The sequence below is a fragment of the Dermacentor silvarum genome, chromosome 5, assembly GCF_013339745.2.
Source record: "Dermacentor silvarum isolate Dsil-2018 chromosome 5, BIME_Dsil_1.4, whole genome shotgun sequence".
In the NCBI taxonomy this organism is placed as follows: Eukaryota; Metazoa; Arthropoda; class Arachnida; order Ixodida; family Ixodidae; genus Dermacentor; species Dermacentor silvarum.
In genome coordinates, this window is record NC_051158.1 from 97,555,255 (window position 1) to 97,572,300 (window position 17,046).

Here is a 17,046-nt window from a genome sequence, read left to right on the forward strand (position 1 = left end):
AGCTCGGCGCCTTGGCAACCCGAGCTGTGTAAAGCTCGACTTTAAAGGTGACTGCCTACCATCGCACGTAAAGGTCGGACACTTTCGTCATGTGGTACGGCCTTTCGTACCAAAACAACTTCAGTGCAGAAGATGTCAAAGACTTGGACACGTGAGTGCTGTCTGCCGAAATTCAACGGTATGCCCACGATGTTCCGAACAACACGACGCTGACACCTGCCGTGCAACGGAGCTCAAGTGCACACATTGTCAAGGATCGCACGCTGCATCCTCAAAAGACTGTCCACGTCTAAAGAAAGAGCAGAAAATCTTGAGGAAAATGGCCAGAGACGGATCATCACACAGAGATGCTTCTGCTGCAATAAGGCGACATCGCTCCCGAAAAGGAAAGTCCACGAAATCCTCTTCAGGTTCGAGGGAGATGACTCGTCCTGCAGCGCCGTCTCCTGCTCCATCTGTCTCCATTAAGAGCACGAATGTCAGCGAAAAAAGCAGCCATGTTGTTGATACCTCTTCAAGTGAGGAGTGGCCAGCGCTGCCGAAGACATGCCAAACACCAGAGCCACAGCATATGACTCGCCACTTGCAGTCCAACGTCGCTGCAGTTGACCACATCCGAGACAAGGATTTGCAAGTGATTGCTAAGCTGAAGTCGCTCACGAATGTCATGCGTCTACTACTGACAAACATGGATACTCCGGCTGCTCGCAGCGCTCTGCAAGTACTGGACACGTTGACTCCAGTGCTTGAAACAGACAGACAGACAAAGAACTTTTATTCAGGTCCTGAGGAACTGCGTTTGGACGCCCCCTTTCAGGGGGAGTCGGTAGCAGTCGCGGGCCGCTCCCACGCAGGGACCGGAAGACCGTGGCCCTCCGCCCTCTCGCAGGCCCTCTGGACAGCCCGAAGTTGAACCGAGAGCTCGCCGCTTTTAAGGGCTTCCTCCCAGACCTCTTCGTTGTTGAACTCTGTGTCGCGTAACGCAGGACATTGCCGGAGCATGTGAGCTAATGAGCAGTACGCCTCTCCGCAGTCCGGACATTGCGGTTCGATGTTGGGCGAGAAGTGACTAAATCTGCCCCTCGAAGGGAAAGACCCCGTTTGGAGCATCCTAAAGGCCGTCGATTGCGATTAAGTAAGTCTAGGGTGAGGAAGTGGAAAAGCCCTCCGCGAAAGATGATAACGAGTCAATATCTCGTGGAAAGTGAGAAGCGAGTCCCTGTACCTCCCGGCGTCCCCGCCTTCGAATCCTCCGGCACCGCCGCGGTGAGCGAAACCTCGCGCACGGTCATGGGCAAATTCATTGGCGTTGGGAACATCGGGATGTACGTTGGCCCCCATGTGGGCCGGGAACCATTTTATAGTGTGAAACCCGGCAGCCCCCTCACTGCCGAGGATGGCCGCTGCTTCCCGCGAGATCGAGCCCGAAGCGAAAGCCCTAGCTGCGGACCGCGAGTCCGTGAATATATTTGGACGCGACGGGTCCTTCATTGCTATAGCGATGGCCATTTGCTCAGCCACCGTTGCCGAAACATTTCGAACCGAGGCAGAACATAGGAGTTTGCCAGTATGGTCGACAGAAACCACTGCGAAGCAATCGGAACGCTCGTACTGGGCTGCATCGACAAAGGCTGCGAGATCCCGACTATCTGCAACCGATTTTAATAAAGAACGTGCCCGAGCTATGCGGCGCCCTACATTGTATTGCGGGTGGACATTTCTTGGAAGTGGAGCTACCGTAAACGTACCTCTGATTGAGGACGGTAGAGTCACTTTACGCTCGTTAGTCTCCGTAAGACCGCAGCCTATGGATTCCAAGATGCGCCTACCAGCCCGCGAGGACGATAGACGCACGACCTGAGCCATCTGCTGGGCCTCGATCACCTCCGCGAGTGAGTTATGCATGCCTAATTGTATGAGCTTCTCGGTGCTGGTGGTGATAGGCAAGCCTAGAACTCGCTTTATACTTTTGCGCATTAGTGCATCGTTTTTTGCCTCTTCCATTTTGGACCAGTGCAGCGCCGAAGCGACGTAATTAATGTGGTTAATGAGAAACGCATGGTAGAGCCGTAGGAGATTGCTCTCGCTCAGCCCTCCCCTGCGGTTCGAGACCCTGAGTATGAGCCTAAGCATGTTCTCCGTCTTGGAGGTGATGCGGGCTATTGTCTGTGAGTTGCCCCCCTTGGACTCCAGTAGGAGACCGAGGATCCTGATGGAGTCTACCCTGGGGATCATCAGCCCATCCCGTGTGTATAGTGCTATGGGAATCTGGTCTAAAGGAGTGAAGTTCCTCACCCCTTGTCGTGTGGGTCTGTACAGTAATAACTCGGACTTAGCCGGTGACAGGCTCAGGCCCGAACCGACTAGAAAGTTCTCCGTGATGTCTAGTGCCTGTTGAAGCGCCTGCTCTACCCCGGCGTCGGACCCTCCCATGCACCACACGGTGATATCGTCCGCGTAGAGAGCATGGTTAGTCCCGCGCACCATGGCGAGTCGCTCCGAGAGGCCCTTCATGGCAATATTGAAAAGTAGAGGAGATATGACTGCCCCCTGTGGGGTGCCTCTCGCTCCCAAGGTAAATTCCTCGGATTTGACTTGACCGATCTTGATGGTAGCCCTGCGATCCCTCAGAAAGGAGCTAACGTACGCATGGAAACGTTGTCCCAGCCCCATATCCGAGACCGCCTCAAGCACAAACTTGTGCGAGATGTTGTCAAAAGCTTTGGCCAGGTCTAGAGCTAGTATGCCTCTAGTATCCCTGGTGTAGTTGTCAATAATCTGTCTCTTGATAAGGAGCATGACATCCTGTGTGGCTAGTGCAGGTCTAAATCCCACCATATTGTGTGGAAATAGCTCTTTGCAGTCTATGTACCGGGATACCCGATTGTTAATCGCATGTTCAGCCACCTTGTCCACGCAGGACGTAAGCGAGATGGGCCGCATGTTCTCCGGCGCTAGAGGTTTACCTGGCTTTGGGATGAGCACAACCGAGGCCGTCTTCCAGGATTCGGGGACCAGCCCCGTCTCCCAGATTTTATTGACTTCTTCAGTGAGCTTTTCGATGGATTTACCGTCCAAGTTGCGTAAGAGCTTATTTGAGATCCCACCCGGGCCCGGTGCAGAGCGCCCGTTGAGCTCATGGAGGACCTCCAGAATTTCGGGTTCAGTAAAAGGTGCGTCCAGGTCCTCAACCAGTCCCCCCCGGTAACGAGGATAGTCCGCATCCCCGGAAGGGCCCAGTGGAAGATATCTGTCCGCTAACCCCTGCAGGAGGGCCTTTTCGGACATCCCCTTCGCCTTTTGGCTATGAACGATTCTGTCAATAGCCAATATCTGATTACCCTTGGACAGCGACTCATCAAGTAATTGTTTAAGGAGGTTCCACTTGCCTCCCACTCTCATCTGTCCGTCAACCGAAGAACATACTTCGTTCCACTGCTGTTTCGACAGTTCAATAGAGTAGGCTTCAATCTCGCGATTCAGCTGAGCAATTTTCTTTCGAAGCCTGCGATTTAATCTTTGCGTCCTCCATCGGGCTAGGATGGAATTCTTGGCCTCTAAGAGGTGCGCGAGACGCGCATCCATCCGATCAACCCTCAGGTCCGTTTTGACAACCTTGGTCGCAGCATTAGCATCCTCCTTGAGCCTTGCAAAGAGGCTGTCTAAGCTGTCATATTCATCCTGGTCCTCCTTTCGCAATTTCCGAAAGGCATCCCAGTCCGTCACTTTAAATTCTCTAAGGGGAGCTGCATTCATTGCTAGGGTAATAGCCAATATGAAGTGGTCGCTACCTAGGTTCTCTCGTAAATTTTGCCACCCTGCCCCTGGGACGTTCTTGACGAACGCCAAGTCCGGAGTTGTGTCTCGGGCCACCGACGTGCCAGTTCTCGTCGGGTATTGCGGATTCGTAGTAAGTTCCAGCGAACAATCTGATACCGCCTTTAGAAGATTGTTACCCTTGGGGGATTGCCTATGGTAGCCCCAAGCGTCGTGCGGAGCATTAAAGTCTCCCGCTACCACGATGGGGGCTCCCTTGGCTATAGCCACCGCTTTTGCCATGATAGAAGCGAACGCCTGCCGGTTGTCCGACGGCGAGCTGTAGACATTCAGGATGAAAACGCTGTTTTTGAGCCAGCTGTTGGGGATGATTTCGACCATAATCACCTCCGCCCTGGTTTTGCCCAGTTGTAATATGTGTTCCTGAAAGGAGCATTTTCTTGCGACCAAGGTTGCCAAACCACGCTTTCCCTCCTCGCGCACCGAGACTACTCGATAGCCCGGGAAGGTTAGCGCATCACCTAGAGTTTCCTGTAATATAATTACGTGCGGTTTGACCGCCTGAGAAGCAACAAACTGCTGCAGCGGAGCCCTGCGCCTTTTGAAACTAGCGCAGTTCCAAGGCCACACGACCAGCTGATTAGTGTTGCCCGCCATGATTACTGTTCTCAATTAGCCACTCCCTTATGGGGTTCACTGCTACAGCGCCTGAAGGTGACTGTGCAATGCTCGGGCCCTTCGGAGGCGAGCGTGCCGTAGCTAGCGCTGCCTGCGTACTTTCAAGAGACGACACTCTTTTAAGTAGGGTAGTCATGCTATCAGCAAGTTGTTTAATCGATTGCTGCATGCTTTCTAGTGCCTTGGTGTTGGACTCGGTCTCCATAGAGTCCCACTCCCCTTGCGGGGGCGAGGCCCTACGTTTACCCGAGCGCGCCTGTGCCTCCCCTGGCGGGGGCATCTGCTGTCTCTCGCCCTATGAGGAGTAAGATTTGCGGAACGACTCAAAGTCAGCCCTCATCTGTTGAAGCTCGGCCTTCAGGCTGAGCATTCTCTTGGATTAACGTAGCTACCCTGGGGTCTTCCCTATGCTCAGGCAATGCTACCTGCGTTACCTTTCATGGCGGCGTCGCTGGCTTCGGCTTGGCACGATCCGCCCGGGTAGGCTCTTTCTGGATCCGCACCCGTAGGGTGCCTCGATGCCCAGCGCCGCCGTCCAGGGTGGAGACAACCCCGCTGGCGCCGCCATATTGTGTCACACGAGCTGAGACTCAGCTACGCTTGCGTTCATAAAGTGTTACTCGCGGCGCGCTTCCAAGTGCTTTGCCTTGATGAGGATTTTTTTTATCGGTGTCCCATGTGCATATCTTTATAACCAATAGCCGTTAACTCGTCGAAGGTCGAAGACGTAAATGTATGGCGCCGGGAACATGCCCCAAGTTGCCTAATTCAATCACATTTAATATGCCGTGTGTATGTTTAAAATACGCACTATTTTTTTTTTTTCGCTTCGATGCTTGGTATATAAGGTTTGCGACCCCCTGTGTGTGGAAGTTTTTCTTTTTCGCTGTTGTATTTTGGTTTACACGTCACGCCTCCTTTACCGTAGCCAGCCACTCGCGCACGGCGGTTAGTTTCCCTTGCGTTGCGCGTGCTCTTCGCGTTCGTTGCAATTATTTGACGATATCTACGCGCAATTCTTGCTTTTTTTGCCCACAAAACTGTGTGCTGACAGGATTAAGCTGGTGTAAAAATAACTGCGATGTGAAAATAAGGTTTAGTTAGTGCTGTAGAGAAAAATGTAACTTAACTTGTCTGTGTCAATCTTGCGTAGTACACACAAGAAATCAAACGATGCACAAAATACATTTACTTATAATGTCTAGTACAATCAATCATGAAAGAGATATGTGCATGAAAAATTATATGTACTGTGTGGCGCCTGAAGGTTATGTTGTAAGACGAGATAAAAAAATTAATTCGCAATGTAGGCTCGACACAATTCGGGATAGAGAGAGTTTTTTTTTTATTTATTCATTACATGGGGGGCGGGGGGTTCAAGTGAGTACATCAACCTTATTACACACAATATAAATCGAAAACAAGAATGCAAACAAGAAAACGCAACCGCGGGTAATATTAATCAAGATATCCAGCCAGATATCCAGCCAGAATACATACATCAGCTACCATCGAATACGTCGCATCAGCCAAACACATCGATGGCGAGTACAGAACATTTCATGAATAACCATTAGAACACTGATAACTACATTGAAAAAATAAACAACACTGCATACATATCACGTACAAAAACCGTAAATGAAACTAAGACAGTCAAATACAGATTAGCAATGTTTTTCACTTCGAAAATATAGTCCATGATGATGTAGGGTTGTTGACTTTAACAGACGGCGCCCATCCTGTCGATTTCCCTCGTACTGGTCCTCTTCAAAGTGTTTCTAAGTACAGGTAAAACAAAAAAAGTGATTATTGATATGAAAAGTTGCCTTGTAAATACAGAGAACCCATTACAGTGCTTAAAAATAAATTTTAGCAGAAGCAATGCTATATTACCTCGCTTCACACGTTTCGAAGAAATGCACAGCCTACAACAGACACCATGCCAGAAAGCGCCGAAACATTTTGGTCCCATGATGCCCCTTAACTCTACTACACCTGGGCATACCGTGCACAGGCATTTAAAGACCGTCACAGTACCCACTACGATCGGGAATGAGCACGAATGACCATCGGCTTACGATCACCACGCTACAAATATGTACAAGTCTAAAAAATCAGCTATGTAACGTAACACCCTGAGGTCCGCAAGATATCTCCTGAGAAATCAGAGAAAATCACAATGTTTCGCTTACCACGTACAAAACAGCCGCTCTCCCCAGACGAAATACTGCGTTCTTTAGTCCCAAATAACCAGTACCGAAAAAAGAAAAAAAGAAACAAGAGACACACACGATGTGTGCTTCCCGTGAAAAAGGAAAATAGGTGGCTTACGTGACGATTCGTAGCTAATGTAAGACTATTTCGCGGCTAAGCATATTCGTCAGTCCTTAAAATAAGGGTACAGACTGCGCCCATCAAAACGAAAAAAGCCTATGCGACGCGCGCTCGCAAACCATACGCTACTCAGACAGCATCGGTGCAGTGCTTACTTAGTTCATGAGCGAACGTAGGTACGTGAGCGAGGATCAGAGAATACTTTCTTATTTAAATGAAAAACACGGTGCGGTAGTCTAAACATTCTTGACACCTACCTCGCAAATGCAGGAGTTATCCGTTGCCTTCCAGTGATCGCGCGTTACTTGGGCTTCCCATCTCTTCCGTCGCTCTGGGTCCCGGGGGAAGCGAAAACAACGCAGTCCTTTACGCGTCGATCCGGCGCACTTGGGAACACAACAGCCCGTCATGTCGACACGATGCACTTGATAGCTTGTCAGTCATGCGGCTGAACACTGTCTAGCAAGTAGAAGCGTCCGCGAAGCATCCGCGCGCACTGTGCCTCGAACTCAGCACCGGCACCAAGCAATCGCAACGGCTCGCTGTGACACAATATGGCGTCGCAGCGAGAAAGCGGCGGCGCGGGGGCGGTCAAAGGTTGGCACCACCCTGAACGGCGGCGCTGGAATCGAGGCACCCTACGCACCCGGGAGTGAGAGCGCCCTCTGGAGCGAGAGCGAGAGCTGCGCCGGCGGCCAGCTGGCGTGACGCAGCGCCCCCGCCTGGGAGCATTTCCCACGCTGGAATCACGTGGCCGGCCCTCCTGGGCCAGCTGTTGCTGAGTCTTTTTGGCGCGCTTTCGGCGCCGTCTTCTCCGTCGCACGACGTAAGGGACTTGAAAGCGTTCTTTACAGGTTCTGTCCGCCATGGGATATGTGGCCCTCCGCAAAGGGCACATTTCGGTGAGCACTGGTGATCCTTGGGTGGGGAGGCGAGTCCACAGCCTCTGCACACCCTCTTGTTTGGGTTGGGGCAAACATCGGCCCTGTGGCCTAGGCCTCCACACCCGTAACACACGTCGGTTTGGCGCTTGTAGAGTGTGCAGCGTAGCAAGCTGACGCCGCACATGACGTAGTTTGGCACCTGCATGCCGTCGAAAAGCACTACCACCGTCGTGGTGTTCTTGATCCTCTTGGCTTCTAGGGCCTTTGGATTTCGGTGGTTGACAATCATCGTTTGGATTTGGGCCTCGCTGATGTCGGTGTCCACGCCTCGTATGACTCCTTTACAGGTGTTATCGGGGGCCGCCATATATGCCGCCACCTTGTATGATCCTTCGCTTAGTCGAATCTGTTCGATCCCTGCGTAGGCGTTTGCATTCTTCTTCGCCGGAGTGGAAACGACGAGAATGTTCTGGGCAACGTTAGGGCAAACAATGTCACCCTCGGTCTCTGCCGGGAGCAGCCGCCATGAAAGCTTCGTATAGCACTATGGCCCGCTCCTCGCTGCCATTCCAGAAGGAAGTCAAGAAAGCCTCTCTGTTGCAGTGGAATGCCCGGGGCCTCAAATCAAGAATTTCAGATTTTAGACACTTTGTCTTCGAAAACCATTTTCCCATCCTCGTAATTTGTGAACCGAACGTTCAAAATGCCATCCGCATTTCTGGATATGAAGCATTCATGTCCTCTACCTGTGGTGATGTGAGCAAGGTGATTCTATATATAAGATGTGAACTGACGTACGTGTTGCACCTAATCCCACCTCACGACACCAACCAGTACGTTTGTTTAATCGTAAAGACGAAGAAACTTGCGTTCACTCTCGTCGCTGCCTACATTGCTCCTTCAAGTCGCTTCGACTCTAAACGACTGCACGACGTGTTATCCACGACACCCGGCCCTACGATCCTCACTGGAGATTTTAATGCTCACCATCCGCTTTGGGGGAGTTTGAAGATGGACTCTAGGGGAAAGAGGCTTGTATCTTTTGCAACACAGCACGACCTTTATTGCCTCAACGATGGTAGTCCAACATATTTACGAGGGATTACATACAGCAGCTGCCTAGATTTGACCCTGATCTCTCGGCGTCTTGAAAGAAAAGTGCAATGGTTCTCAGATATCGAATCACATGGCAGCGACAATATTCCCACGTATCTGAAGATCAAGGGACTATTTAAATACTCCTCCACGACTCTCCAACGAATCGACTGGTCAGCGTTTCGGTCACACATGGAGGAAGTATGTCAGGAAGGAAACCATTCTAGTATGGAACACGAAACTCAAAAAGCCATGAAAGAGACTACGCGCGGTTTTCAGCCGTTCCCGAAATATGAAGAATTTGAAGCCGAATTGCAGCGATTACGAGCGATTCGCCGGCGGGCTGAAACAAGATACAGCAGAACAAAATCCATCCACGATCTCAGAGAGGCAAGGCGAATGCAAAAGAAGATTCAGCGGCGCACCGATGCGCTCCAATCACAAAAATGGAAACGATTCTGTGAGTCGTTGGATCCACGTCAGCGCTTATCTCAGATATGGAGGACCGTGTGTGGACTTCGCGTGTCACCGCAACCGCGTGTTCCTTTCAAATCTCTCGCTTTGCACCAAGGTTGCAGAGAGATTGAGATTGCTGAAGAATTTTGTTCAAGACTTGCTGGCTTGCAGCCCCAATGTGCACTTACACCATGTGTCACTCCTGCGTCCCGGAACTCACGTATGGATGTCATGTTTTCGATGGAGGAGCTTGATGCGGCCCTGGTGACTTGCAGGCGCTCTTCGTCACCTGGGACAGACCGCATTACCTATACGGCGCTCGGTAATCTTGGCCAGAGGCGCAACTCGTGCTGCTAAACCATTACAACGAGTCTTGGCGCAATGGTGTGGTTCCACGTGAATGGAAATGCAGCCGCTTGGTACCACTTCTCAAACCAGGTAAATCACCGTTAGATTTGTCATCGTACCGCCCCATCGCTCTGGCCAGCTGCATCGAAAAATAATGGAAAGAATGGTTTTGACGCGCCTGGAATGGTACCTGGAGAAATACAATGTGTACCCAGATGCTATGGCCGGCTTCCGGCGTGGGCGCTCATCCATAGATAATGTCATCGATTTGGTCACATTTGTTCAACATCAAAAACGTCTGAAACGACTCACTGCGGCGTTGTTCCTCGACATAAAAGGCGCCTACGATAACGTAGCACATTATGCCATAATAGAGGCTCTGATTGAAGCCGGAATTGGTGGCCGCACTTTTCAGTGGCTATGCAGCTATCTGACCGACAGACATTTCTTCGTGATGACCGAGGATGGCGCCACGACTCACCACCAAACATTCCGTGGAGTACCACTAGGTGGGGTGTTGAGCCCGACACTATTCAACTTAGTGCTCGTTGGCCTAGTCAGATGCTTGCCCAACACCGTTGGAATATCAATCTATGCTGACGATATCTGCATCTGGGCGTCTGCTGTAACACGACTGCAGGTACGAGCAAGGCTACAAAAGGCAGCTACGTTAACATCACTGTACTTACGAAAACAGAACTTGGAGCTGTCTTCAGAGAAATGCTGCCTTGTTACATTCACTCGCAAGGCAATGAGGCCTTACTCTGTAAGTGTCAATGGGCAAACAATTGCAAGCGCACGGAACCACCGCTTTTTAGGGGTAATTATCGACCGCGACCTTTCATGGAGCCCGCACGTTTCATACCTAAAGAAGAGGTTAACGACCATAACACACCTCCTTAAATTCCTCGGAGGAAAATCATGGGGCACATCGGTGCGGTCAATGCTGCAGCTTTATAGTGCCTTATTCCTCGGTTTCGCAAAATACAGCCTCCCGGTGCTAGGCAACACCTGCAAAACAAACCTGCGTGTACTCCAGGGACTACAAGCTCAAGCATTAAGGACGTGTCTCGGTCTTCCGAAGTGTGCGTCTACGGCGGCAACGATTGTCATAGCGTGAGACCACCCAATATCAACGTACTTAGCCACCGACGCCCTCAGGGCGCATATTCGGCACGTTGCCCGACTACCTTCCCACCATCTTGCATCTTTACTTACAGAAAGGCCACACACAACTTTCAGTCGTATAATTGCAGCCAATCATACCTCGTTGCCATCGAACTACATGCCTGCAGCAAGACCATCCTCACCGTTATGGTGCCTGCACAAACCTGACATACGCCTCACCATCCCAGGAATCACGAAGAAAGCTCAGATGCCGTCATCTGCCCTGAAACAGGCCACGTTAGGACTTTTACATGAGGTTCACAGTGGCCGCGTACATGTTTATGTCGATGGCTCAGTCACACCTACAAGTTCAGCTGCCGCAGTGGTGATTCCAGCAAGATCCGTCAAGATGCAGCTAAAGACGTCACATGTCTCATCAACGACAGCTTCTGAACTGGTTCGCCGTGCGGCTCTTCATTTCATTCTGGAGGAACCACCCCATCCATGGTCAATCTTCTGTGATTCCAAGGCAGCCCTCCAGAGTTTACTCTCAGTACTGCGCCATGGATCACATGAGCAGCTCGTCGCAAAGATAAGACAAGTACACCATCGCATAGTTCATGAAGGGCACAATATAATATATCAGTGGTTGCCTAGTCACAGTGGCATACATGGCAATGATCGAGCGGACGCAGCGGCCCGATCTGCCCATGACGGTGTCAACTGCGTTGCCATTCCTCTTTCGAGAGCCGACGCAGCGAAAAAACTTTCCGCGCTTGCGCGTGAGCTAACATTGATGCAATGGAATTCCTCCGATTTCACAAGTGCACGCCTTCATGCCCTGGACCCTAATTTACAGCTTCGTATTCCATTCAAGCTTTCACGACGGGACTGCACACTTCTAATCCGTCTATGGCTTGGAGTAGCATTTTCAAATGCGTACTCCTTTTTTTATCGGAATGGCCAATAGCCCACTTTGTGAATCCTGCGGGTGCAACGAAACAATCGCACACCTTCTTTGTGAGTGCCCTCGTTTCAACCCGCAGAGAGCAGCTCTCTCAGCGACGATAGATCAACTGGACAAACGCCCAATAACAGAAAAGAACATCCTTGAAAACTGCCCTACACAAACAACGGCGCGAGCCGCCCTGAAGGCACTGCTGCGTTACTTGAAAGACACCGGACTCAGTGACAAATTGTGACTCTGCATTGTGTTACGTAGGACGGAACGTTCACACTATCCAACACGAGGACGCCTTCGCGGAATTCATGACAGTGCCCACAGAAACAGTTCTGTTTTGTGTGCGTGTGTGATTTTCTTTTGTTTCCTTCCTTTTTGTTTATTCTTTATTTTCACTTATTTTTCTCTCTCTCTCATTTCGCATCCCTTTACCCCTCTCCCGGTACAGGGTAGCCAACCGGAGATAACCTCTGGTTAACCTCCCTGTCTTTCCTTTACCTTTTTTTCCTCTCTCTCTATCACACCGTACTGGTGTTAATGATGATTCTCACTGCGCATCATTTACATCAATAGCCGAGGAACTGTCAATCTCCAGCAGTGACGGAAACAATGTTTGACTGCTAGGGGCAAGCGACGACGATGGCTGGCCAGGGCCAAAACCAAGCCGGCAGCCGAGGCTGGCTTCATGTTTTCAAGATCGCCCAGGGAGTCAGTTCCAAGCATGGTTAGCGTCGTGGACTACTTGGCATGCCATCACACTCAGTGCAGTGTGAGAACTTCTTTTTCAGTTGCGAAATGTATGCAACATGGATGTTCCGCGAGGTGCAAGAACACTGCTCAGTACGCAGAGCCGTACTGCGATGCGTAGCGTTCCGACTGGCATGTATGCTTAATTTTTGCTTGTGGAAACGCTTCAATGCTTTTACTGCTGCAAACAACTTCGCTCATTCGACGAAGCTTGATTTGCTTTTAAAAGCGAAGCTTGTCTATGTCTTGCCTTAACGTTCATGTCTGTTCGCAGAAACTATCATCATCAGCAATGGTTCGAGCGTCGTCGTCGTCTTCCACAGCTGCCTCCGTTGCTGCTCATCATTCCAGCGTAGAATTACACCCGTATTCTCAAACGCGCCTTCACTTGGCGCTTCACCTTGACTTCACCGAGTCGAGGCGACGCGCCTTACTTCACTCAAGGTGCCGCTGCGTTCCATGAACACTACTTCAGCACTACTCCGTCAAGGGGCTGCTCATAGAGAAAGAAATTCAACAAGAGGGGACACTCCCATAGAGCCCAGCGGCCGAATTGACCGTAGCGCGCCAAGCGGTCGATGTAAATCACTTCCGGTTTCGGTTTACGGCGCGCGCATTTTGAACGCTAGCTGGCACGCCGGCTGCGCTTTTTTTTTTTTTTTTTGCCCGACCGCGCACGGTCTTCGTGCGGAATCGGTTTATTGTTTGGTAAAAATGATTGCGAACGATCTTGTCAAGTCCCATCAAATCTGTGCCACGTGCAATTTCACAAAGTAGACGCAAGACTCGTTGTGAAATGAGGAAAGATTTATTTTGCTCTATATAAAAGCTCGTTCCGCGCTTTTTGTGCGTTCATCGAACGTTGTGACCCCAGGTGAGCAGTAGTTGCTGTATGAAGCTCCACCGGACGGCATCAGCTGAAATAAAGTAAATTACAAGCATGTTACATTTACAAGCACGAAACAGCATGTTACAAGCATGTGTCATTTGGTATTTAGATATAGGAATACAGCGTGTAGAGGCGAAACGTGCAAAAGCGGTGAATGGGCGGCATTACAAACAAAAGCAATTCGCTTTTACATATATGGCGTAGAAAATACACGACTCATCCCAAACAATACCCTAAAATACGAAAACATCCGATTTCCAAGCATTCCCCCATTTCCGGGCATTATTTCCTGCACTTTAGCCGAACAAATACACGGGCAACTTCGCGTTTGCAAAACTTGGCCTCGGGCGACGCGATGGCACGCTACATACACAGAGACGGACGCAACAGGCACTCAAGACAAATGTGTGGGTGCAAAGCCTGTTTTCAGTCCTTTAGAACACGGTATTTTCGAATTACAAGTTTTTGATATGTTCCTCGGCGTTATCTTTCGCGCGTTCTGCCGGCGCCAGCCAGACACTCCCATGTTATCACTCTTGGCAATCGCCCATCGTGTTTTCAAGCGACGTGAGTACCGAAAGAAGGTATATGTTGCTGCGGGGCCACAAAAAACGTCACAAACTTGTCCCTCCAAGATTCATTACACGCCAAACTATATATCACCACGGCCGAGCTGCTTATCGTTAACTGCGTCACAGCGCGCTGTGCGGCCAGCGTGCCTCAAAAGTACCCCTGAAAGTAACGAAATTACTTTTCAGTAAAGTCTGGCGTCAGAGAAAGTGGCACAAACTTCTCCTAGCAAGATGCACTAGACTACGCACCACGGCCCTGTTCTCGCTAACTGCGACACGGCGCCCTGTGCGGCCAGTGTGCCTCAAAAACCGAAATAAGTTTTAATAATCCCCTAGGAAGCGTCGGAAACATGTCCCAGCACGATTCATTAACTCAAATTAACTGCACCAGGATGGCCGAGCTGTTTTTCGCCAACTACATCTCAAGTTTCGGTCCCGTGCCGTAAGCCTAATTGCGTCGTAGACTGTGAAACAAGATTTCTCACCTTGCCGTAGTCCAATAGTGCAGTGGTGTCTTGTCCCAGTGCAGAAGGAACGCAAGAATACGCCGAAAGCCCAATAAACCACGTTACACTTAAAAAAAAAAAAAAAAAATAGAGACAGACGGGTCGCCGCGCGCGAGCGCTCAAACGCGCGCGCAGCCGTCCTCGCTGGCTTCGGGAGTTTGTCTGACGGATGACGCATGCATCTGGCGCGTCATTGACCTGTGGCTAGGTAAGGCAAGGAAAATAAGTCGCAAAGCCTAAGTTCATTTACACGCAAAACGTTTTAGTTTTCGCGGCAAAGAATTTAAAAAGTTAATCAATGTCTGTTAACTTAAGTTCACTTTATTTTTTTTCGATGCTCGCGGCAGCTAACGTTCGGTGTCAAAAGTATAGCGTGACGTATGATGACGTGTTTCCTGTTGCCAGTTTTTGCCGAGTGTCCCCTCTTGTTGAATTTCTTTCTCTATGGGCTGCTTGTGAAACCGGCCTTCACTTGAACGGCGAGCGACTTCCGGAAAGCGCCCCTGATAACGAGAGTATATGGTTGAATATTGCAATAAAATCAGCGAATAAACGTTCAAACGTTTAGTAGATGGTTAATTTTTGAAGTGAAATAAGTTTTCTTTAATGTATTTATCAATACAAGTTATCAGTGACACTTGCAACATAGTTTTTGATCAGTGAAACGCTGATGTAGCCGAAACTGGCTACTGGCCAAGCGTGGCCAAGTCCCGCCAGAGCAGAATCCGTCAGAAATCACATGTTTCGTTTGTCCGTACGTGCACTTGTTACTGTACTCTTGTAGTTACTGCTGCCGGAATTTGCTTTTCCATCGTGTTCTGTGCGCGTTTGTTTGCTCTTTCGTATGAGCATGAGTAACGGTGTCGGTGTCAATCGTGGTGGCGGCAAAACTGGCTCGCCCAGGTTTGTTTACACGCGTGAAGAACGCGACCTGCTTCGTAATCTGGTGGTGAGGCACAGAGCGGTTGTTGAAAACCCCAAGACTGATAACACTTCGAAGCGCGCCAAGGACAGTGCCTGGGAGAAGCTGACTGAGGAATACAACAGCCAGCCAGGCATTCGTCGCGTCACAGTGGTGCAGCTGCGGAAGCTGTGGGACGACGAAAAATCGAAGTGGAAAAAGAAAACTTCGGAAGAAAAGCGGGATTTCTACGCAACAGGTGAGAATTGCACATTACGTTTGCTTGGTAAAATGAAGCAGCGCAGAGGTCTCCAGAGTACGACTGAACTAAATGTGTAAAAAGAATTGTATGCAGCCTCGGCACCATCGAAACATTAACAAAGTCCTCCCTTCCCTCCCGGCACACCCGCGTATTCCCCGTGTTGCTGCCTAATTTTATTAATAATGGTTATGCAAAGCGCAAAAAAGTGCTTTTGCTGGTGTCAGTATAACAACAAATATTCTGCGCACATTATGCACACGCAAATAATTATCGGCATATTCAAAGTGTAGCTGGTGGGTTATCGATGTATTGTCTAATATGTTGAGGACATTACAGTGCGAATAGGTTGCTAGTCGTGTTTCCACGTGTTAGCTGGTTTTTAGCCTGTAATTTTGAATGTCCACATGCATTTACACTTTTCTGCCTCAGGGGGTTGGCCATCTACCTGCCGGCCAATGAGCCCATCATTGGCGCTTGTGGGGGCGGCTGCCTCGCACATTGGGACACGGCTCCCAAACCCCTACGATAGCGACGGATGCCATATGAGCCAGCCATTGATGTCGCTGCCACCCGCGCGTACCATTGAAGTTATGGTGACAGGCAATCAAGGCAGCATGGACGAGTGGCTTGAAGGCAGAATTGGCAAGAGCTGTTGGCATGCTGTAGCGTGTTGTGGCTGCATGCGTGTATACTGTTTGGGAGATGTTATGTTTCTATGTTATTTATGTTTGTAAGTAACGCAGCTATCGCTGCTGTTCACATGGCTCGTGTGTCTATTTCACTAAAATTTACGTTTGTCATTACGATCTATCAGCAGTACTCCATGTTGTGCCAGTATGTTGCTGTTACCTCCCCAAATTATTGTCATTGCCATGCATTTTTATTAAGTTTATCGAGTCCTTGCGTGTCATGAATGTAAATAACAGACATCATGGCTAGTTTGCTAGCCTTGTACACCGTTGGAGCTGTAATTGAATCTGATTGTTTTCTATGTGCAGATCCCCTCTTTCCTAGCACCACTTCCAGTGCAGGAAAAGGCTGGCCTGTCAACAAACCAGTACATTTCACCTGCCATGGCTGAAATCCCTCAATCCACCAGTCAACACTTTGCTGCTGTTGGAGCACCGTTTCATGAAGGACAGTCTCTATTTTTTCTTATTTGTTTGGGTCTCACATAATTAGCATGCACTTGGCCGAGCTGTCTCAATCTCTTATTCTTACCGAGATGCCTGGGTGTTTGCATGCTGTCAACAATGCGCCCCCTACCACCTGTTATCCAATTTTAATGCGGATACCATGAACACATTCATTATGATTCCTGTATGTACATGTAAAAAAAGAAGTTTGCAAGCACGCAAACAAAAGTGTTCCTACAGTAAAGTTACAATGTATGAAGACCTTTTTGATCGCGTCACCTACCTGTGGGGCACTAGCTCTGCTTCTTTTATATCTGCAGACACTACCTCTGTGGTACCACGGCCAGCTGCGGAAGTCTCCGCTCTATCAGAAGCAACGGGCATGCCGTC

General features: G+C 49.8%; 1 protein-coding gene across 1 annotated transcript; it reads left to right on the top strand.

The window, feature by feature from the left end:
• The first annotated feature begins 14,781 nt into the window (after positions 1–14,781).
• Positions 14,782–16,601, top strand: LOC119454253 (myb/SANT-like DNA-binding domain-containing protein 3). Its single transcript, XM_049668006.1, has 3 exons — positions 14,782–15,517; positions 15,950–16,171; positions 16,519–16,601. Exons 1-3 carry the CDS (start codon positions 15,202–15,204, stop codon positions 16,599–16,601), a joined length of 621 nt encoding a protein of 206 aa, XP_049523963.1. The 5' UTR covers positions 14,782–15,201.
• The last annotated feature ends 445 nt before the right edge of the window (positions 16,602–17,046 follow it).

Coding starts and splice junctions, on each gene's coding strand:
- LOC119454253 (XM_049668006.1), top strand. CDS start 15,202: ATGAGCATGAGTAACGGTGTCGGTGTCAATCGTGGTGGCGGCAAAACT. Junction 15,518..15,949: donor GCGGGATTTCTACGCAACAG/GTGAGAATTGCA, acceptor TTTCTGCCTCAG/GGGGTTGGCCATCTACCTGC. Junction 16,172..16,518: donor AGGCAGAATTGGCAAGAGCT/GTTGGCATGCTG, acceptor TTCTATGTGCAG/ATCCCCTCTTTCCTAGCACC.